Below are 24,610 nucleotides of genomic sequence, written 5' to 3'. Positions count from 1 at the left end.
ACTTTGAAATGCTGGCAGGGATAATTATCAAATTCGTAACAATATTTTAAAATCGTTTCATTTGTACTGGGCATCGGGATAATACACACAAAACAAAATGTTAACAAAAGGAGTACAGCAATTGACTTCAACCAACCAAGCATTAGAACTTTAACCAACATGTATAGTACCAGGGTGGCAATGAATGGAATCACAAGAATTAATTGCTATGACCAAAAAAATAAAATTGTAAAGCATTGTAAAATTAGATTTTTTATATCCAAAGTTATTTGTAAAATAACTTCTGCTTCTTCTTTTTCAATTTAATTATTATGTATGCGTGTATGTAGCTCAATTTAGAACGACGCCAATAAGAGACCCTCCAAACAATCAGAAAAAGCACATTTTAAGATAGTGGTAAAAGAATCATTGTGGTCGAGTAAAACACGTTTGTTTAGATATTTATTAATTTGATTAATCATTTACAAATTCTTAAAAATATAACATTTATACCACTATCACATCACATTTAACATAATTTTTTGCATTAATGATGATGTAGAGTTACAAGTAGCGAGTTACATGTTGCAGTGTCTATCAGCCAGTGTTTTTATTCGATGGAGGCAGCGTGTCTGTAAAATATTTGAAAAACAATCACTTTATTCCATTTGGAAAATCAAAAATTGTTCACCAATATACCTTTCACAATTTTAAGCGTAAAATCTATGTTTTCAGAACTTTATTTTCGTTTTTATTTAAATAAAATATAACAAGCTGGTTGCGCTTGGCGTTTCACAAAAAATAAAATGGCTTTTGTAAAAGTAGTGATGGCAAAATACATGTATGAAGTACATTTTGTACTTTATGATATGCTGCCCCCCATCACAGTAGGATGGTTGTAGTGACATTTACGAGTCTGTGGTAGCGATGAAGATGAAATGGAACTTTGAAATGCTGGCAGGGATAATTATCAAATTCGTAACAATATTTTAAAATCGTTTCATTTGTACTGGGCATCGGGATAATACACACAAAACAAAATGTTAACAAAAGGAGTACAGCAATTGACTTCAACCAACCAAGCATTAGAACTTTAACCAACATGTATAGTACCAGGGTGGCAATGAATGGAATCACAAGAATTAATTGCTATGACCAAAAAAATAAAATTGTAAAGCATTGTAAAATTAGATTTTTTATATCCAAAGTTATTTGTAAAATAACTTCTGCTTCTTCTTTTTCAATTTAATTATTATGTATGCGTGTATGTGTGTAAATCGAGCCACTATTTGCCTATGTATATGTAATCATTTCGTGACATTTTGCGATGTTGTCAATACATTTCGATGAAATAAACGCGAAAAAGTTCCAAAATGACTGTTTTTTTCCTTCAAAATAAATTGTCAACACTATCATTTTTCAACGCGAAACAATGATTGAGTGGAACTTTTTTCGCACCAACAAACAGAGTACCGGCCTTAAGGCTGTTATTCTTTTCTTACTGGTTTACTGTGTAAATATAACCATAGCGATAGGCGGTAGGCGAAACATGTTTGCCGCAACGGCAAATACAATAAGCTTGACGGCGAATAATTCAATTTTTCACGTTTCCTAGCGGTTTTGTTGTCAATACAGCATGTTTTGACAATATTAAACAATGACGTTGAATAAAAACATACAATGGCTTGTTATTTGTTGAGTTATTTCAAGAAAAAATAATCTACACGTGTCCAGGCAACAGCAATGCCTAGTGGTGAGTTACAAATTTTGATAAGCGATGGCAACACTATACCAGTTTTCGCCAAGGAGTTAGAATAAGTTTTAATTTAGCGACACGCCGCTAGTCGTCACGGTATTCCGTCGGGGATTTTGGGCTTCCCATAAGAAATACACGTAAATAAGTGTTCGCCTACCGTCTATCGCTATGGTTATATTTACACACTTATGGTGTTTTCTTTTCTTGTAAAAAATGCGCACTTTTTATGCATTTTGCCCGGAGAATGTACTTTTTAGGTTCTTTTCTAAAAAACAGGCAAAAGTGCGAAAAGGCTTCGAATTCTGTTGTGAAAATAGTGCCACGCATAGAGGCAAATTACGGGCATTTTCAGCACTGCCAACAAACTGGAGTGCTGCGATTGCCCTGTTTCCTTCTTTGAATTCTTTTCTGCCCGCTGAAATTATAGCATTTAGGTTGCTGGTAACATTTTAAAGATGCGCATTCTGTACAGACAAAATGAAGGCAAAGCCCCTTTTTCAGAAAAGAAAACACCATTAGTTTTGTGTTTAGCGGCTTTTTGGGTTTAGCGAAGTAATATTTAGAGACATCTTGTTACGGTTTAATACGATACCGTCACTAATCAAACATTTTTGTTGACAGCCGACAGCATTGCCATAATTAAATTTATTTGTATTCTATAAGTCATCGGTCCCACACGAGATTTGCAGTAATAAATTCTAAGGAAATCGTTGGATAAAAACATTTGTTAAACATTTCCTTAATTTCTTGAGTAATAGCCACAATAATAAGAAATTAAACAAATATGGCATCCAGTGAAGGAACAAATAAACCAGAACAAATCAATTTAGCTAACTTGAGTTTAGAGCAATTGGTACAAATCAAGCAAGAATTCGAGCAGGTTAGTGGTATGGGGCAACTATATAAAGTTTTTTCTTTTTTATTATTAAAACCAATTACTTTTTATTTTGTTTGGCGAATTTTAGGAAATCACTGGCATCCAAGAATCCTTACAGACCTTATACAATTGCAAAGCTAAGTATGCCAGTTCAAAGGAAGCATTGGAATCATTCCAACCTGAATGGAATGATCGTCAAATTTTAGTACCATTGACTAGCAGTATGTATGTGCCTGGTCGTATTAAGGATATGGATAATTTTGTTATTGATGTCGGTACAGGTTATTATGTTGAAAAGGTAGGTGGTAGCTATTTTATGCTATTTGTAAAAAATATATATCCTAATAAGCTGATGATGTCATTGTAGGGAAGACTTAATGGACACTCAAATTATAATTTTTTTTTTTAAATTCGTGAATAGGTGCGAATTTTTTTCGATTATTATTTGGTCAAGCGGTCTCTGCCACGCCATTAGCGTTCCTTTTTAAATGTTTATAAAAGATTAAGCCTAAAGGGCCCTAAAGAGGCCCCGCTCAGCCTTGGAAAATAAATGAACTATATTTTTTATGGTCAATAAACCGTCGGTTCCGCATTCCCATGGCATACAGTTGAAATTACTCATTGCTACTCAAAAAATTTTTTTTGTATAAAGTTCTTTGTTTTCTCGAACATACCGAAATAGGCAATAAAAGGAGATCTTTTTTATTGGAAGGTCCATTATTAAAGGTTTAACCCTTGGCAGACCGACTTGATTCAGGCTCACTTAAACTATTCAGTCCATTGTGATATAGAAGGGCCAAAAAATTGTCTTCCTTTTATAGCCAGTTGGAGCATTTTACATTACTTAAATGATTTAAGTGAGCTTTAAAACATCCAAAAATATTATTAATGTATTGGCCTTAAAGGCTTTGTGTATTATATGAAATAAATAAAAGCCGGAACCTTTACTTTAACTACGAAAAATATTTACGAGCATCGGTAAAATTGGGATTCATAAAATCCAAGGGTCTTATTCGCCTTCTGTACTGAATTATAATACCCTGTTCCACAGTATCGGTTAAGGATACAAAAATTTATACATGCAATCAATAACTTTTTTAAATTTAAGCAAGCAAACGTCCCAAGAAAGAAAAATATGAAATTAATAAAAGCCGGAACATTTACTTTAACTACGAAAAATATTTACGAGCCTCGGTAAAATTGGGATTCATAAGATCCAAGGGTCTTATTCGCTTTCTGTACTAAATTATAATACCATGTTCCACAGTATTGGTGAAGGATACAAAAATAACTTTGTTAAATTTATCCAAGCAAACGTCCCAAGAAAGAGAAACCAACACAACGTGCAAAGCGTCGCTCGTCTGCTACTAATATATAAATCCATAACCATCCCTTCATTACAGCCTAACATAATTGTAAAGATTTTAGTTAACCGTAAATTCATATTTTTTCTTCTTTCAGAACCTAGAGGGATCCAAAGACTATTTCAAACGTCGTGTAGAATATGTACAGGAACAAATTGAGAAAATCGAAAAGATACAAATCCAAAAAAGTCGTTTCTTAAACGCTGTGATAGGTGTCATCGAAATGAAACAATTGGCTGCGGTTAAACAAATGCAACAACAACAGCAATCTGCTTAAGCACAGCGTGAACACCAACAACAACAACCCAAACTGCTGATTACTCATTTGCATATACACTTTGAAAGTGTGATATACATATAACAAAACCCCGAAAACAACAAAGCATTACTATTTAAAACAAAAAAGGAAAAACATCAAACAAATAAATTAAACTTAGCATTTAATAAAAAGTTATAGAAAACTTTCAAAAATTATTAATTGGTGTTAAGGTATTTTATTTTCGTTTTTCCACAAATTTTAGGATTAGGAAAGAAATCATTACTAATTCTCTTTAAGTTTGGATACAGTAAGATTCAATAGTTTAACCTTTTGTTCATATATATCTTTCAAATCTCTATGAATTTTAGTTTGTATATCATGTTCGGCCTTCAGTTTATCGTAAACATTTTTGGCTATGGTCAATTTCTTTTCCAAAATGGCACCTTTATCTTTTTCGGCTTTAATCCACAGTTGGGATTTATCCAAACGTTCTTGCATGTGATTACATTCGGCCGTTTTCAAATTTAACATATCTTTGGTAACCTGAACTACATCTTTCATGGCATCCACTTGAGCTTTCAGGGTGGCAATTTGTTGTTCCTGTTGTTTGTTTACTTTGGTCTTTTCAAAAAGTAACGTTTTGGCCTTTAGTAATAGCTCCTCCTGATCTTGGCGTGTTTTGGGAGCATCGACACCACCCAACATTACCGATTGTTTTAGCGACTGTTCCAATTGGTTGACTTTTTTCTTTAGTTTCTCATTTTCACTTAGAGTTTCCTGGTATTTAAAAGAGAAAATGTAATGGAAAATTATTCCAAAAATTCCATAAAACAAATATTTAACGTATCTAACCTCTAAATCTTTACGCATAGCCCCAAGACGTTTGCGAGACTCTTCTACCAGCTGTTGTTTTTCACTTTCCAACGTGAAAACCATGTCCAATAATTCATTGCTTTCACTAGCCTTTTGTGCATCTGGTTGTGTTGCTCCTTCTTGACCATCTGTCTCCACTCCACTTTGATTATTATTTAAATCTTTTACAGTTTCACCGTTACTTTCTGCCATTTTTTATGTGAGTGTAAATTTAACGTTTATATCCTAGTATACTATCTCTAAAATTCAGTTGTTATGTGCTCAACCAGAAAGTTTCTCAATTCTATTTCACTTTGATTTTTTTTACTATTGCGTTCGATCATTTTCATCGTGCTTTTCCTCATTTAGATTTTCTTATGCATGTTCTATTTTTAGGCGCATTTTCATGTGTGTAGTTGATACCGCTCTTCATTTTCAGATTTTGTTTTTGTGTTGCTTAACGATAGGAAATATCTAAGGGAAGAGATGAGACGCATGTTTATTTTTTTGAAAAATTCATAAACATTTTGTTGAATTTGTTTTGTTTATGTTTTTCGTCTTCAACAGTCCAAAAGTGTGCCTCAAAATGTGAGACTATGCATTTTTTCATCATTTTATCTTTCGTATAATTAATTAATTCCTACCTTTTGTGATCAATAGGATCGATCTTTTATTAGTGGAATATTTTCGGGAATGTTATACCTATATTGGAGAAATTGAAGCCACAAAAATTATACTATACACCCAAAGAAAATTATTAGTAGACACAGTAGAAAAAGGAAAGCAAAAAAAAAACACAGCAGAAAAATCTGCTAAAACAGAAAAAGATCTTGAAAAAGGGAAAGCCTGCCGTTGGTATTTGCACTATATAAGATTTTCCATTATACATTGTTACTGGTTAAAAATGTCTAGATACGGCAATGTATACTAAACGATGGTTCTAAGACTAGTCCTTTTTGGCGTTACATACAAATACACAAACTTAGTAGTGAAGGGTATAAAAATAAAAATTGGATATTTAAAAAAATGAATAAAAGAAAGTCTATCACCCATGTTCGGATATCCACTTCACTTCCACTATTCACATCAAATGCACGAACGTGAAAATTTGGTGTTCTTAATTCCACGTTCTTTTTTGAACTTTTCTGTAACCAGCTGTGTTGCACAAATCAACCAAAAATTCACTAAAGGTGAGTATTAAGTTCGAGTTTAGCCGCTAAATTTCACTGAAGTGAAAACTAAATCAGTAATAAAAGCCATAAAATTATACATACTTGTTGCATTATGGGGAATATCCCAAAGCAAATTTTCATAAAGTTTGTATTCCTTAAAATGGATTATTAAAGAAAAGTAATCGTGAAAAAATGACGATTTTAACGGCTAAAGCTGAGTACTATGTTCAGTTTTCAAGCTGAAAACCAGCCTGTTTTCACGGTTACTTTTTTTAATTAACTAATTTAGAAATATAAAATTATTTACAATCAATTCATTGGATCTTTTCCATCCATTATTTGGCAAGACTCGACCAAAATATAATCGTCTTCATAAATATATTTGTAGTTTTAATTTAGTGTTTTGGTGAAAAAACCGAACATAGTACACACCTTAAAGGTGGGTATTAAGTTCGACTTTTTTCACTAAAGTGAAAACTAAAACAGTAAAAAAAGGCATAAAATTATACATATTTGTTGCAGATTTTATTATAACTTGATGGGGAATAGCCCAAAGCAAGTTTTCAAAAAGTTTGTATTCCTTAAAAAGTATTATTAGAGAAAAGTAATCGTGAAAAAATGGCGACTTTAGCGGCTAAACTCGAACTTAATACACACCTTAAAGCTGAGTACTATGTTCAGTTTTCAAGCTGAAAACCCGCTTATTTTCACGGTTACTTTTTTAATTTAATTAAATTATAAATACAAAATGGTTCACAATCAATTCCTTAGATCTTTTCCATTCATTATTTCGCAAGATTTTTTATAAATATAATCGTCTTCATATAGATTTTTGTACTTTTAATTTAATGTTTTGGTGAAAAATACGAACATAGTACTCACCTTAAACTCGAACTTAATACTCACCTTTAGTGAATTTTTGGTTGATTTGTGCAACACAGCTGGTTACAGAAAAGTTCAAAAAAGAACGTGGAATTAAGAACACCAATAGACTTACACCCATGTTCCGATATCCACTTCAATTCCTCTTCCACTATTCACGTCAAATCCACGAACGTGAAAATTTGGTGTTCTTAATACCACGCTCTTTTATGAACTTTTCTGTAACCAGCTGAGTTGCACAAATCAACAAAAAATTCACTAAGGCGGAAATCAAAATAAGTGGAATCAATAGACTTATTATTGCCCATGTTCCCAAATACACTTCCAGGTGAATGTGAATCAATTCCACGATTTTCGTGTCCTACAATACACTTTCACCGGAATTTTCGTGAAATCAATTCACATGCAAAAGTCTTGGTGAAAGTTGAATTATGTCCAAGATGGGTGTATTTCTGGTTAAAAAAAGTACTCGCTTAAAAAAATAGAAATGTTTTATATTTCATACATGAGTTTTATTAAATTATAAAAATAATAATTAATAATTTAATTAAAATAAAAAATAAATTTGACGTGAATAGTGGAAGTGGAATTGAAGTGGATATCGGAACATGAGTGTCAATATTGGGAGACAATCAGAAAGTGGAAATGTTGGAAAATATGATTTTCCTAATAAATTTTAAGAAATTCAATTTTTTTTGTGCAGCATATTGGAACCCATCCGGCGGGGGATGAGGTATTAGCCGGTGCTTATAATGGTGAAAGAACACTTTTTGATCAAGTGGAAAAATATTTTCATCAACTCCATTTCGAATCAGTCCAATAATTCGGCATCACACAACCCTAGGTTTCATACTGCTCAAGATAGTCTATGGTCTATAGTCTAATGAATCACACATTGTGAAACGTTGACGACGGTGGTCCATCCATCTGCTACTCACGGAGTACGTCAGACGGGTTTGAGGCATTGTTTCGATTGTTTATTAGGTTTGGATGTGTGCCAGCTCTCAAAGAAATTTGTAAGTAGACACAGCAGGGAAATCTTCTAAAAAAGCAAAAGGACTGTTGTAGAAGAAAAAGCATTATTTGCATTTTTTAGCAAAGTTGATATCATCTATTGTCTCAGTTTCTTCTGACCTTTTATCTCTTTTTTTCTCCTGTGGTAGACATTTTCGGGTCACTGGAAAGTGGCTCACTGAAAACCATGGTGTGATCACGTTGAAACTTGTTAAATCAAATTTCCAAGAGTACCTTGCGTTATCTGCGATTTAACACACATAAAAACGAATAAATGCTATTTTAGAATTTTTCTAGAATCCACCGAATTGCTCGTATGTCCAACCAATGACCACATAGTAGTTAATGGTAACGAAATTATACTTGGACTAAACCCATTTTCCTAACATAACTTAACAATTTTAAATAAATAGTCTAAGATTTTGTAATTTTAAGCGGGTGTGCCTCAGGGTAGTTGTTTGGGTCCTGTTCTATTTTTGTTGTTTATAAACGATTTACCTCAGTCGATAGTCAACTCTAGAATTTTTATGTATGTTGATGATGTTAAGTTATTCTTCTCGTTCAATGATTCGGATCGAGCGCATTCATTACAGGATGATTTGGACTGGTGTAGGGTGAATCTAACGGATTTGAACTTGAAGAAATGCAAGTTTATGCGATTCTTCAGATCTAGGTCTATTGACATTCGGTATAGTATACGAGGCTTGTTATTGGAAAAGGTTGATTCTTTTGTTGATCTTGGTATTCTTATGGATAGTAGGCTTAATTTTTATGGTCATATTAATTCGATGGTGAATAAGTCATCAGGGGTTCTAGGATTCATACAGCGTTGGGTGAAGGAGTTTTCAGACCCTTATGTCACCAAGAGGCTTTTTTCTGCCCTTGTTAGACCCATCCTGGAGTATGGCTCTATCGTATGGGATCCTCAATATGATGTTTACATTGGTAGGATAGAATCGGTGCAGAAGTAATTCTTGTTTTTCGCTTTGAGGCATCTCCATTGGAACAGTGACTTTGTTCTTCCTCCTTACACTTCTAGATTGAGGCTGATTCATTTACCCACTCTTAAGGGCCGTCGAACGATGTCGAGCTCTATGATGATGTATAGGTTAGTGTTGAAACCAAAAACTCATGAAATACATGCTCCCATTATCTTTGTAATCGTTAACGAACCAAATCACTCTTTTGAAGTCACTGCTTTTGTTTTGAGTTTTTTGGTCTTTTTATTTCTTCTTCAGTTTCTTTCGGCACTAACAGATCATGTGTTATCCTTAAAGGAACGAATTTTGCTGAATTCGATGCAGCACCACATATCTATGCTGCCTATTCAAGTACGACCTTATGTGTCTTCAAAATTGAATTTGCCGTGTAAATAAATAATCAAATTCCCTGCTTGTAGCATATTGAACTCGAAGTAAATCAGTTTTAACTGATCATATATATAAATAATAAATCATCTTCATTGTATATGTATTTTATTTGGTGATGAGTTAATACAAGATCTTTAATGTTTTGTTTTTCTTTTAGGGGGAATTAAGACAGAAACTTATAACGAAAATTAATAATGAAAACAACTAAGTGTGTGTGGGTGTAAAGGTTAATTTTTAAACAATTTAATTGTTACAAAAAGCATGAATGGTTTTGTGTTGTTTGGGGGAGTTGAAGTTTGATGAAATTTATAAATGCTTAAAAAAGACCACTAAAAGATGATGAATAATTAAACTTAAGGAAATGATGTTTGTGGGATGATGACGCTTAAAGTTCACCAGCAGCACAAGCATCTGCATATGATTTGTCAGCCTTCTCCTCTGGGTTCAATTTAATCATATCGTCAATACGCAAAATGGTAATGGCGGCTTCTGTGGCAAATTTAAGTGATTTGATCTTCGACATGGCAGGTTCCAAAACACCAGCTTTCTTATTGTCACGCACAACACCCTCAATCAAATCCAAACCGGTCCATTTGAGTTCGGCATGTTCAGCTTTGGTCTGGCTGGAATTGTGATAGGCTCGCAATTTGGCTACTAAATCAGTGGCATCCTTGGCAGCATTTACAGCCAAAGTTTTGGGGATGACCAGCAGGGATTTGGCAAATTCAGCAATAGCCAACTGTTCGCGGGAGCTAAGGGAAGTGGCAAAATTTTCTAGATAAATGGACAGGGCAGCTTCAACACAACCACCACCAGCAACCACTTTTTTGCTTTCCAAAACACGTTTAACCACACACAAAGAGTCGTGAATAGAACGTTCCATTTCATCGCAGTAGAAGTCATTGGGACCACGCAAAATAATCGAGGCAGCAGCACGGGCCTTTGTACCCTTAATGAGAATAAGTTCATCATCACAGATGCGTTCTTGGGCCACCTCAGCAGCTTCACCAACCATAGAGGCATCGAAACTTTCATCGCCTTCCATATTGGTAAGCGATGTAAGGAAAGCAGCACCAGTGGCTTTAGCAATGATTTTCAAATCGCTCTTCTTAACACGACGTACAGCCATAGCACCGGCCTCAATGAAGTATTTCATACATAAATCGTCAACACCACCAGAACACAAAACCACATTGACACCAGTTGCCAAAATCTTATTGATACGTTCCTTGGTAATATCCAATTCACGGGCACGGATACCTTCCAACTTATCGGGGTCATTGATGAGTACCTGGACACCCATTTTCATTTTTGTCTTTTGCAAAGAAAAGTCCAAACAGGCAATCTTAGCGTTAACAATCTTTTTGGGCATTTGTTGGGAGGCAATGGTACAGTTTAAGGCATAACCGGGTATCAATAGAGATTCGCGGGCTGATTTGCCATGAGCCTTCAAAACATTAATAGCTTTGATGGAATAGGCAGGATTACCCTTGGGATCGGTGATCTAGATTAGAGAAATAATAATAATACTTGAAAATGTTAAAGAAATTCTTTTAAGCTTCTGGTTTACCTTAACAGCGTGAGCAGCATCAACAACCATGGCAGAGAAGAAATCGGCATCTGCTCCAATAATTTTGGAACTCATGGATGTTTTAGCAATATTGATTAAAGAATCACGACCCAATTCATCAACGGGAGCGGTTAAATGTTCGGAGATATATTTGCAAGCTTCTTTACAGGCTAAACGATAACCCGAGATGATGGATGTGGGATGAATTTTCTGTTTGACCAATTCATCGGCATTCTGAAAGTGTAGGAATTAACAAATAGATATTTAGAACTTGTAGTATTAAAAAAAAAAAAAAACAATTTTTTATGGACTAATGGGTCTTTACTACATCTTACACCTTCCCTGATATATACGATACAGCACAAAAGCTGATGAGTTTAGCAATGTTAAATTTTAGAGTATTTAACGGAAGTTAAAACCAAAGTACATTGTAAAAATAGTATACACTTATTAAGCTTTTGTTTGGATACCATATTGTCCATTATCTGGGAAAAGTATGGCCTTATTTCTTGGTTCTAAGGAACTGTGGCCAAGTTATGGATAACAAAATATTCTTTTGAGTATATTTTAATATGATTTTTTACCTTGAGTAACTCAGCTGCAATAATTACTACAGATGTAGTGCCATCGCCAACTTCTTCATCTTGCAATTGAGCCAGCTCAACCAAAACCCTAAAACGAATGAAAATGTAATTCCATCCATTTTTTTTACAAGATAGATTTAAAACAAGAACTTACTTTGCGGCGGGATGTTCTACCTCCAAGAGTTTCAAAATAGTGGCACCATCATTAGTGACAGTGACATCACCGATGTCATCGACCAACATTTTGTCCAAACCCACAGGGCCTAAGGAACTTTTGACAATATTAGCAATAGAGCTGGCAGCCATAACTGGAACACAAGAAAAACATATTTCGTGAGTAACCGTGACGTCATATTAACCAATAATCAAGTTAATGAGAAACTCCCACCTGAGTAGCCAAAAACCATATAACCTAACCTCAATTTTCTTTTAAAAAAACCAATGAAATAAATATCGCAAGATGGTTTAATAGCTTGTAAATAAATTTTCCCCAATTGTTTAATAAACCATTGAATGTCTTTGTTGTAGAACATGTGTTTTTTGACAAAATAATACCAATTGTTTGACCATGCCGGTTGAATTGAGCCCATGGATCACCACCATCAGCCAAGCATCTGTTTTTATTTCTCAATAAAACTTACCATTTTGTGTACGCACAGGCTGACCCGATTGACGAGTTCCAGCTATAGATAAAGCATTTGCAATTGTGGACATTTTAAGTGATTCTTTGAAAGATTCTTATTCAAAATTTAATATAAAATCTGCGTGACAAAACTTCTTTTATCCCAAATGCAATCCGCCTGACTCACAAAATGTTACTTTCTGGAACAAATGTGTTGTCTATGGTGGCAGAGTTGTGTAGTCATAGTTGTATTATTTAGTACTATTTGAAGCAACTCTGATGTAGGGATGAAATCGTGAAGTGATATGAATGTTGCCGCTAGACTGTATTTTTACCGTCAACGTTTCAAGGAATATTGGCTACCAAAAATTATATTATGCTAGAATGTATAGCTATTTTTGCTAGAGAAAATATCTAAAGAATGCATGAATTATTCCCCAGAGGTGCATGCTGTATTATAGCAGTTACCAATTACAAAAAATACAAATCAAAAAAACAAACCAAAAAATATATACCAAAACAAATTCAAATAGAATTCAAATATAATATTTTTTGAGCATTGGTTTATATGGACCAAATTTTACATGGTTATTAGAGGCCGTATACTACAGTTTATATGGAGGATACATATAAATATGGACCGATATGGACCAATTTTTGCATGGTTGTTTGTAAGGGCCATATATTAACACCACGTACTTGGGGGTCGGTTTGCATGGGGGCTGTAGCAAACAGTGGTCCGATATGGCCCATTTGCAATACCATCTGACCTACATTAATAACTTTTGCCAAGTTTCATGTCGATATCTTGTTTCGTACAATAAACGGGTGGACGAAAATCGCTAGATCGACTCAGAATTTCACCACGACCTAGAATATATATGTTTTATGGGTGTGAGGCCAATATTTCGATGTGTTAAAAACGGAATGACAAAGTTAATATTCCCCCATGCTATGGTGGAAGTATAAAAAATTGCCTAGATGTCATTATCGACTTTCACATTTCTACGAATCGACATGTAAAATTGTGCAATATGTTAATACGGCCTGAGAAATCAATTATAACACTGCATTATCTGCATGTCAACAAATTTTACGTTAAGGGCCAGTATGCCTCTTGCGAAAATTCCGCTAACCATGAGAAATGTATTGCTATATTTGTTAATGAAAATTCCGCAAGCCATTGTTATCGACTTATATATTTCGTTTCCCTTTTTTCAAAAATTACAACTGAAATGTTGAAAGTTTTTATTAAATCTATTGTAGTACATGTCAAATAAAATATTTCTGGAAGTCAAATCTTAGAATTGCAAAAAAACAACAGATGAGAAATTTTTAAAATTGAAAAGTTGCCTATGGGCAACTTTGGGCAATTGTGGTAGTAAAATTACATATTTTTGAACATAAGGCCTGGAGAAAAAAGGTTTGTAAAACAATGATTTTGAAAAAATTTTGAACTTCAATTGGGGTGTCCCAGTGACGAGAAATGCGGCGATGATGTGGAAAACATATCTGCACTGCAGTGGGGAATTTGGAAGGAATCGTAAAAAGGGAGGAAGCCACTTCTTGGCAACATACTAGTGGATTAGCACGAATAATGACGCTTTATAATACTTTGGTTTTTTACACCGCCAGTTAAATTGACATGGGTTAAAAAAAAAAAAACATTTTCGTGAGTCACACGTGATTCACGCGAAGCCGTGAATGAAATTTAAACGAAATCTCATGAATATGCGTGAACGGGATTAAAGAAAAATGTGTGGCGCGTGAGCGTGAGTAAAAATCAAATTGTGTTCGTGATTGTGAGTGAGTAAACTTTCTCCGAAATCACGCTCCCGATAAAAATTTACTTTCACGATCCAACCCACCCTCACGATCCAACTCACGCTCAAGATAAAATTCACGTTAACGATAAAATTCATGTTCACGATAAAATTCGCACTCACGGTAAAACAGACACAAAAAGTCACAATCACGAACAAATTCACGTTCACGATTAAATTCAAGCTCACCGATTTTAATCACCCTTACTTATTTAATCACGCTTAAGATTTCAATAGCGTGAGTCACGAGAAATTTCGTTAATTACCAGAATTTTATTGAGCCACGAAAATTGTCGTGTTCCTAAAATATTCGTGACTCACGAGATTTGTCGTGAATTACGAAAATTGTGGTGAATCGTGCGAAAGCGTGAGACATAAACGTCGTTCATATGTGATCGTGCGCGAGTATGACTTTTCACTTCGTGAATTCATTTCGTGACCGTGAATTCCTACCCACATGGCGTGCGTGAGTACAAATATTTCTTCGTGAATGTGTTTGAGCGTGATTGAAATTCCATTCACGCGCGCATCTAAGTATATATTTACTGTAAACTAACAAAAAACTTAACAAAAATCCAATAAAACGTAATACGTCTATCATTACAAAACGAACTATTTTGTAGTCACAATTGCCCAAAGTTGCCCACAGGCAACATTCTCTACCGCCTAAACGAATGGGCGTGGCGACGCGAAATTTTGGCTAGACGCTTCTTAAATGACTTCAACATGATTAAAAGTAAAAAAAAAAAAATAGCGATACCTATAAAAATTTGGGGACGAAAGGGTTAACCAACAGAGGAAAATATTGTTTGTCAAATTTATTTGGGCAAAGCCCTATAGACTGCAAAATAGTTGGATGGACGCACGTTTCGGAATTACCACATCAGCATCCTCTACTTGCAGCAAAACTATCAACCAATTATGAGAATAAATTCAGGCAGTTCATTAAACCCAACAATGAACCACACTTGAACCTTCCGAAAAAAGGTTTTACATGATAGCCGTCTTATGCCGAAATAAATTCATTCGGAATTCTTTTCCTCTGTTGGTTAAGCTACCCTTGTAGTTTAGTCAATGCATGGTTTTAAGCTGAAATCAAAAAACAACAACAATGATTAAAGAACAAAACCAACAATAACAAAACAAAACGAATAAAAATAAAAATAAAATTTTGACAAAAATTTCTATAGAAATAAAATTTTGACACAGTTTTCTTTAGAAATAAAATTTTAACAAAATTTTCTATAGAAATAAACTTTTGACAAAATTTTCTGTAGAAATAAAATATTGACAAAATTTTCTGTAGAAATAAAATTTTGACAAAATTTTCTACAGAAATAAAATTTTGACAAAAATTTCTATAGAAATAAAATTTTGACACAGTTTTCTATAGAAATAAAATTTTGACAAAATTTTCTATAGAAATAAAATTTTGACAAAATTTTCTATAGAAATAAAATTTTGACAAAATTTTCTATAGAAATAAAATTTTGACAAAATTTTTTATAGAAATACATTTTTGGCAGAATTTTGTATAGAAATAAAATTTTGACAAAATTTTCTATAAAAATAAAATTGTGGAAAAATTTTCTATAGGAACGAAATTTTGACAAAATTTTCTGTAGAAATAAAATTTTGACAAAATTTTCTACAGAAATAAAATTTTGACAAAAATTTCTATAGAAATAAAATTTTGACACAGTTTTCTATAGAAATAAAATTTTGACAAAATTTTCTATAGAAATAAAATTTTGACAAAATTTTCTATAGAAATAAAATTTTGACAAAATTTTTTATAGAAATACATTTTTGGCAGAATTTTGTATAGAAATAAAATTTTGACAAAATTTTCTATAAAAATAAAATTGTGACAAAATTTTCTATAGAAACGAAATTTTGACAAAATTTTCTATAGAAATAACATTTTGAAAAAATAAAATTTTTGGATTTTTTCAGATAAGTATTTTCGCCTGAATGAATTTAGTGCAGTTTCAATTATTAAAATTTTAGTTTAATTTAATGCTATTCAACTTTTTACTTAGAATCAATTAGTTGCATTTTATTAATTCAACTATATTGAGATAGTGTTTTTTTTAGAAAATTGTCTTACACACAATCATGTCATTGAGCTTAACATGGAATCGGGCAGCACTCAGTGATAAGAGAGAAGTTCACCACTGTGGTATCATAATGGACTGAATAGTCTAAGTGAGACTGATACATCGGGCTGCCATATAACCTAACCTAACCTACACACAATCATATACTTGAGGGAAATCTATTAAAAAAAAATTAACTTTGTAAGTCAATTTGTATTAATATGAAACATGTACTCGTTGAATATTCACACATTAAAAAACGTTGCAATCAACATACACCCAACAAAAATTTATTGGATATTTTGAGTACTTTGTACTTAGATTGTAATCAGAAGTATCCTTAAATAAAAAGGTAACCTTTACAATTCAATCTAAGCTTAAAAACACAATACTTATCTAATTCACATGTTTTAAAATGTTTAACAAGCTTAGGAACCAAACAGTCAAAGCTTACAAATATATTTATAATTTAATTGTAAATAAATAAATGAACACTTTCAAAATGCATTCTCTTGTAATTCCATATAAGACTACGAGTATGGGTTATAGAAATGTCTCTACCTTAGAATTCTTTGTGATATGTAAGTACGTATATTCATTTGATATAACGGCATTGTTTAAGAGAATACGTTTTTGTACGCTCTTACAAAGCCAGAGGCAAAAGAAATTCCATTATGCTACTGCATGGGTTTACTCATAATGTGTATGTGTGTGTGTGTTGAAAAATTGAAAATTAAATTAAATGTATAGAAGTGCTCAACGTTGTTATTGCTGTGGCAAAAGCTGGTGTTGCCATTGTTTGTTGTCCTAGTCACCGTTTTTATCTACAACACGCATAATGTAAACAAACACTTTGTTGCTGCTGTAGTACATGTTTTTGTGTACTTTTCGTTGTTTTTATTTCTATGCTACCACAATGGAGAGAGTGTATGTTAGAACAATGTTATTTCGCTTTGCTCGTCCCCCTAGATTCCATAACGACGAGTAACGTTGCTACACTTCATTAAGAGGTGTTATCGTGTAACACAAAGGCAAATACGCCCAAGAGGCCATCACATTGACACATAGAGCAGAAGCATTCATTTTCATTCACTAAACGCAGAACCAGAACACATACATACATGCACACGTACTCACTGAGGGAGAGTGTGGTCATACACATGTATGATTACAGTTACGCGTATTTTTGTTATTTAAACGGGATGGCATTGAATCTCGAATTAGATTAGGCGAGAGATCTTTTTTGCTTCAAAAACAAATGTGAAATAGACTTTGTGTACTATTTGACCTAATTAAGGAATCATTAACCATCATCCCAAACGTATACGTTATCATTATGTATGGGTGAATAGAGTAAGTATACGCACTGGGTGACGGAAAAGAATTGTACAGCCGTTCAGAAATACATCTCAAACTTGGACACTGTGATAAGCGAACTGCTCTGAAAAGTAGACAATTTGTTGTATTACGAGGGTTGTCTTCTATATTTCGGGATTAGAGAAGAAAAACAAATATTAATCATCGAATATCGCTTTATTGTCTTTTGACACTTTTGGGCATTTCGACTGCCAGAAGCAGCGTGGCATGACCGCGAACCATTTGGTACTTTTTCATCACAATTACTCTATATAGACCCAGCAAAAAAAGCGTCGCCAAAAAAGTACTGAAAATATTCTTTTTGGATCCGGAAGTGGTTCAAAATTGGCGCAGAAGCGATTAATTTAACATGGGCTTGTCATAGGACGGATGTCCACCATTTCAATAGCCGTTGCACTAAATTCGCATCACTTCTTTAGGTGTGATACGAATTTAGTGTTTTGGATGTGAATTAAAAAATTTTGTGATAATTTGCTAATTAAATAATTTATATATTTTTTATGACTTTTATGCATTCTTACACTTGTCTGAAACATTTGACTTTAAAGATTTTCAAAAATTCGCAGTTTTTATAGAATGGATATTGCATTTTTCGGCAAAATTTTAATAAATTGTAACATTTTATTAATTCTTACTCTGTTTTCAATTTATTTGAAAAAAAAAAATTAAAATTACACATTAAAAATATGGAAAAGTGAGATATAAAAAATTGAATTATAAGAACTTCCTGTGTAGTTATGTGTAGTTAAATAAAGAACATCTTTGGGAGGACATTTTTCGAAATGCTTTTAAATTTGTCCCTTTAAAAGAACTTTCAATTTTCTTTGCTGGGATAGTGTATATATGTATTTGAAACGCCCAGAAGGAGACGAAATACACATGGTTTCTTTAGCAATAATGCTTAGAGCTGGCCCCTGAGCCGGTTGCCACAGTTGGTAGAATTCTATCAAAAATTGTGAATTTTTTACTGTTTTGTAACAGGTTGGCTGATAAGTCCCCGTCTAACAAAGAAAAACACATTTTTTTTGTTAATATTCGTTTTTATTATTCAACATAGTTCCCTTCAAGAGCGATACAACGATTATAACGACCTTGCAATTTTTTGATACCATTTTGGTAGTACTCCTTCGGTTTTGCCTCAAAATAGGCCTCAGTTTCGGCGATCACCTCTTCATTGCAGCCAAATTTTTTCCCTGCGAGCATCCTGAGAACAAGAAAAAGTCGCTGTGGCCAGATCTGGAGAATATCTTGGGTGGGGAAGCAATTCGAAGCCCAATTCATGAATTTTTGCCATCGTTCTCAATGACTTGTGGCACGGTGCGTTGTCTTGGTGGAACAACACTTTTTTCTTCTTCATATGGGACGGTTTTGCCGCGACTTCGACCTTCAATCGCTCCAATAACGCCATATAATAGTCACTGTTGATGGTTTTCCCTTCTCAAGATAATCAATAAAAATTATTCCATGCGCATCCCAAAAAACAGAGGCCATTACTTTGCCAGCGAACTTTTGAGTCTTTCCACGCTTCGGAGACGGTTCACCGGTCGCTGTCCACTCAGCCGACTGTCGATTGGACTCAGGAGTGTAGTGATGGAGCCATGTCATATATCGATGGAAAAACTCGGGTGTATTATTTATTTTATTTTATTTATTTATTTATTAGGTTTGCATTCACACACTACAAGATTAAATCTTTTAGTTATCGTATGTGATTTGTAATGGTTTAATTTATATAGAATATACAATATTTAGATAAAACACAAAATATGTATGCAAATTTTAAACAATAAGTATAAGAAATATATAATGTAGTTGAATAGAGATTAAAATTTTTGGCACAGGAGTATTAATGATACATAATTGAAATACATGAATGAATAATAGTCTTTATGAAAAAAAAAATAATAATAATAATTAATTAGTTAAAAGTATATTTTGATAGTATCCATGTAATGCTTTTTTGAAAGAGTGTGCGTTGCTGATAAATTGTATTTGGGGTGGTAAGATGTTCCAAAGACGGACGGAATTTATGAAGAATTGCCATTCAGAAAGTAGTAATTTATGTCGCATCGGAACTATAACAATCCTTCTGCTAGATCTGCCGATTTGTAGCTTTTCGTATAAGTATATTGGTACATTCAAATATATGACTTTGTGTAGCAGTGTAAGTGTTTTAATTTTTAGAAGGTCGCCAAACTCTACACCGTATAAACTTTTTGAATAAGCAGCACAACTTCCATATCTTCTTAATCCAAACACATATCTTGTTATTGCCTTGAATGCTCTTTCTAAACAGTTTGTGCTTCTTGCATCACACTTACTAAATATTTCCACACCATAAAGTAGTACCGGCATTAGATACGTTTTCGCCAAAAGAGAACGGATGTTCTGTGGTGTATAAAAATGTGTCTTATACAATGTCCTTAACATACCAAATATTTTACCCGAGGCAGCGACGATATGATCATTCCATCTAAGGCTACTGTTTATAATAACGCCCAAGTTCTTAGCTTTTGGTACTTGTTCTATGTTCTGGTTTCCAATTAACACAGGATAGCTACATGTGATCTCTTGCGAACGACTTGAAATCAGTATAAACTTCGATTTATTTGGGTTTATTAGAAGTCCATTTGCATTAGCCCAGGTGTGTACATTTGTCAAATCTTTATTAAGTTTTGTGATGCCTTGGTGTATCATTGACTTATGAAAACTGATATACAGCTGTACATCATCAGCATATATATGTATCTTAGAGTAACGAAGTTTGGATGGGAGATCGTTTATGTACATACAAAACAGAAGTGGTCCCAGGATGGATCCTTGCGGAACACCTCTATTTATATTTAGTGGCTTAGATACTAAGCTTCCAACAACAACAGACTGACTACGCTCACAGAGGTAGTTATAGACAAGTGATGATGCTGAATGGGAAAAGTTGTACAGTATTAGCAATTTGGCACATAGTCGCTTATGATCCACGCAGTCAAACGCCTTTGAGTGGTCCAACAGAACTAAACAGGATAATAAGCCGTCATCCAATTTAGACCTTATTTCCTCCGTAACATCAATTAGCGCTGTGATACAGCTATGTTTCGGTCTGAAACCAGATTGCCTACTCGACAATAGATTTTGCTCATTTAAGTATTTACTTATTTGGTTATGTATTATGCGCTCAAATACCTTAGAGAGAAATGGAAGAATTGATATTGGACGATACTCATCAGATGTTTTCGGTGTTGGAATAATTTTTGCATATTTCCACGCACTTGGGTAATTTCCTGTTGTTAGTATCATGTTAAATAGGTGTGTAATATATGGTAAGATGTGTGGTAATATAATCTTAATGAGCTGTGGGTATATGTTATCAAATCCAGCAGCATTCGACTTTATTGCCATACAACTAAACACTATGTCTTGATAGTTGGTACATGCAAACTCAAAAGCTGTATGAGGTTGAAAATTCGTCGCATCAATGTCTGAGGTTGATGAGAGATTCATTGCTGCATTGGTTGTAACCGCACTAACAAACGATTCATTTATTTGATCGGGGTCATCATTAACAGGACGGAACTTACTTTTTCCAATTCCAATTTCCCTAATTATATTCCATTTACATTTAGAATTAATCGCAGACTGAAATCTGTTTGAATAGTGGTTTGCTTTTGCTCTTTGTATAGTTTTGTTTACTTCGGATCGCAGTGCTTTGAACTCATTGTGTAGCTCTTGCGTCTTAAATCTCTTCCATCTTCTATAAGCAATATCACGACATTTTATTAAGTTTTGAATATTGTTATTAAACCAGCTTTTGTGTGCTCGTTGCTCTTTTCTTGTGCATTGCGGAACTGATAGGGTTTGAAGATGCTGCAAGTTTCTATTTAAAAAGTCCACTTTGTCATCAACAGATTGAATCATATAAATAGTTCTCCAGTTAATACAATGTAGTCCCGACATAAGTAGATGGTAATTGATTTTTTTGAAATTGAGGAATGTCTGCGCTTCTTCTGGAGGAGGTCGCTGAACGTCATACGTCATAAATATCAAATCATGTTTGGAAAAACATGATGCACTCAGTTGGTCATAAAGAAGAATCTTATTCTGGTTATTAACTAGGAATAGATCTAATAAGGTACTAGCAGTTGTTGCAAAGTGTGTGGGATTTGTTGAATTTACTGCATAAAGGCCTACTGAGTTAACTGCGTTTATGAGACTTCCATCAAGTATAATATTTGAGTTCATATCTCCACTAATTATTACATCGTCATAATGCACAACTGCGTCAGTTAAATAATTAATAAAGTTATTGATTGGTATGTTTTTGTTTGGTCGATACACGCAACCAATAAGCAGCTTTTGTCCATTCAATAGCGTTTCAATAAATATCGATTCCACCTCTTCATTCTCACCAGATCTGATTATCACTTTGCATGATATGTTGCTCTTCACATAAATTGCTACACCTCCTCCTGTTCTTATATTTCTGTCGTTTCTAAAAACGTTGTATCCCGCTACGCATATGAAACCATCGGCTACATACTTGGTAAACCACGTTTCCGATATGCATATTATGTCAATATCTGAATTTTCGAAAATATATTTGAATTCATCAATTTTACTTGTTAAGCTTTGAGCATTTATGTGACATATATTAAGTCCATATTTTTGTTTAGTTAATATATGCAACATGTTTCGTAATCCGTCATTGGAAACATATTCATTATGTCCCAAGGACATGTATAATAAGATTTTGCAACGCATTTTTTGATTTTGACAAGTGGTATTGATACTTTTTTCCAATATGTTTATGTATAAAATATAGTATAAATAACAAATTAAAAATCGAAAGCATTACTTTAGGCATTAGAGTTAGCAGGACGAAAAAACTGGTTTAAGCTAGATATGTCTTCTACTTTTATCGGATCATCTTCCGGTGACGGTTTGATATGAATCAGTCCACGGTATGAGAAAACTGATGAAATAGCATTTTGTTTTTTAAGCCTTATTGCTGCTTGAAAAATTTTGAAATTTGTTGCAGTAAGATTCTCGTTTACATAAATAACATTGCCTGAGTCAAAACCAATATGATGAAGACGCAATGGACTTTTGGTATTTTTTTTAAACTGAGCAATAGTTTTCAGAAAATTATTTTTAAAAAATGGGCTTATTAGTTGTATTATTATAGTCGAGTCTGGGAAATTGTTCTTGTTTCTAGTTGGTATACGATAAATGGTCTTATATGGTGGGGTTGTAATTTGCAAGGCATTACATATATTATTAAATATTTCATTTAAATTCTCCGATCTGTTGTATGGTATGCCATTTACACGCAAATCGCATGCAACATTTAAGTTTTCCTGTTTTCGTTGTTGGGCTTTTAGTGTTTCAACATCATTCATCAAGTTAGATAAAACTGAGCAATCTGTTTCTATCTTTTCAACTCTTTGGTTTAAGCTGTTGATGTTCTCATCCACTCGTTGCAATTGCAGATTTATTTTATTAATGAGTTTGGATTCTATACCTTCAAGTTTGCTGTCTATGTATTTGTACATTCTCTCTTCGCTCTCTTTTATAGCTTCTCTTATCTGTTTCAACAGTTGATCAGAATCCACATTTCGTAGCCGAGGAGTTTTAGAGACACTCTCCGTCTTTGATGATTCCTCTCTCTCTCTTTTTGAAACTGCCGTTAGTTTATCCAGGAGTTCGTCATGTAGTTTGTTGTTATTATTTATTATCTCTGATAATAGTTGATCTTGTTCAGCTTGAGTTTGTATTTTCTCCATTCTCTCCATTTTATTTCTCTTTGTTTTTCAGAGATTTTTATTTTATGTTGTTTTTGTATTTGTCGTGTTTGTATTTTCTTGTATCCAGCACAAGTACAATAGCTACCCAAACCATATATTTTGGATAAATTATTTCAATTTTTCTGTTTAGATATTTTATTTATTCGCACCAACAGTATTTATTGTGAAAGTTATATATTACGAGTTAACAGCTGCAAACACCGCTCAGAATCATCAACACGTTGTTGTTTTTGGTCAAATGTGAGCTCGCGCGGCACCCATTTTGCACAGAGCTTCCGCATATCCAAATATTGATGAATGCTATGACCAACACGTTCCTTTGATATCTTTAAGGCCTCTGCTATCTCGATCAACTTCATTTTATAGTCATTCAAAATCATTTTGTGGATTTTTTTTTGATGTTTTCGTCGGTAACCACCTCTTTCGGGCGTCCACTGCGTTCAACGTCCTCCGTGCTCATTTCACCACGCTGGAATTTTGCATACCAATCAATTATTGTTGATTTCCCTGGTGCAGAGTCCGGAAACTCATTATCAAGCCAAGTTTTTGCTTCCACCGTATGTTTTCCCTTCAGAAAACAGTATTTTATCAAAACACGAAATTCCTTTTTTTCCATTTTTTTCACATTAAAAAAGTTGCTTCACAAAAGACGCTCCATCTCACAAAATAATTGACTTACAGACGTCAAATTTTGACACGAATCATTTGAAGGTTGGTACTTGGTATTAAAATAATATGCATTTAATACTAGCGACGCCATCTATGTGTCAGACCGGGGACTTATCAGCCAACCTGTTATATTGGTAGAATTCTTGATTTTGGTAGATTTGCCAAGAGGTACTTTTTAAAATTTTCAAAAAAAAAAAAAAATTCTATAGAAATACAATTGTTACAAAATTTTGTATAAAAATAAATTGTTGACAATATTTTCTATAAGAAAAAAATTTAACAAAATTTTCTATGGAAATAACATTTTGACAAAATTGCCTATAGAAATAAACTCTTGACAACATTTTTTATAGAAATAAAAATTTCAATAGAAATAAAATTTTGACAAAATTTCCTATAGAAATAAAATTTTCAAAAAATTTTCTTAGAAATAAAATTTTGATAAAATTTTCTATAGAAATAAAATTTTATCAAAATTTTGTATAGGAATAAATTGTTGACAAAATTTCTATAAGAATAAAATTTTGACAAAATTTCCTATAG

At 33.4% G+C, this 24,610-nt stretch overlaps 3 protein-coding genes and 1 long non-coding RNA gene across 4 annotated transcripts; 1 reads left to right on the top strand and 3 right to left on the bottom strand.

The window, feature by feature from the left end:
- Window positions 1–408: 408 nt before the first annotated feature.
- On the bottom strand, window positions 409–937 carry LOC142222596 (uncharacterized). The gene is made up of 2 exons (XR_012718329.1): window positions 679–937; window positions 409–611 (listed from the first exon to the last, which is right to left on the bottom strand). It is a non-coding gene; the product is annotated as an uncharacterized LOC142222596 (long non-coding RNA).
- A 1,446-nt stretch (window positions 938–2,383) lies between these two features.
- Pfdn5 (prefoldin 5) lies at window positions 2,384–4,450 on the top strand. Its single transcript, XM_075292813.1, has 3 exons — window positions 2,384–2,615; window positions 2,701–2,910; window positions 4,074–4,450. The coding sequence occupies exons 1-3, from the start codon at window positions 2,520–2,522 to the stop codon at window positions 4,251–4,253; spliced, it is 486 nt and encodes a 161-aa protein (XP_075148928.1). The 5' UTR covers window positions 2,384–2,519; the 3' UTR covers window positions 4,254–4,450.
- Window positions 4,448–5,449, bottom strand: LOC142222594 (uncharacterized). Its single transcript, XM_075292812.1, has 2 exons — window positions 5,088–5,449; window positions 4,448–5,012 (listed from the first exon to the last, which is right to left on the bottom strand). The coding sequence occupies exons 1-2, from the start codon at window positions 5,298–5,300 to the stop codon at window positions 4,518–4,520; spliced, it is 708 nt and encodes a 235-aa protein (XP_075148927.1). The 5' UTR covers window positions 5,301–5,449; the 3' UTR covers window positions 4,448–4,517.
- A 4,164-nt stretch (window positions 5,450–9,613) lies between these two features.
- CCT1 (chaperonin containing TCP1 subunit 1) lies at window positions 9,614–12,509 on the bottom strand. The gene is made up of 5 exons (XM_075292811.1): window positions 12,321–12,509; window positions 11,834–11,987; window positions 11,680–11,767; window positions 11,096–11,329; window positions 9,614–11,029 (listed from the first exon to the last, which is right to left on the bottom strand). The coding sequence occupies exons 1-5, from the start codon at window positions 12,391–12,393 to the stop codon at window positions 9,911–9,913; spliced, it is 1,668 nt and encodes a 555-aa protein (XP_075148926.1). The 5' UTR covers window positions 12,394–12,509; the 3' UTR covers window positions 9,614–9,910.
- Window positions 12,510–24,610: the final 12,101 nt, after the last annotated feature.

This window comes from Haematobia irritans, chromosome 1 (genome assembly GCF_050003625.1).
Source record: "Haematobia irritans isolate KBUSLIRL chromosome 1, ASM5000362v1, whole genome shotgun sequence".
NCBI classification, from domain to species: Eukaryota; Metazoa; Arthropoda; class Insecta; order Diptera; family Muscidae; genus Haematobia; species Haematobia irritans.
This window is presented reverse-complemented; position numbering and strand designations above follow the sequence as displayed.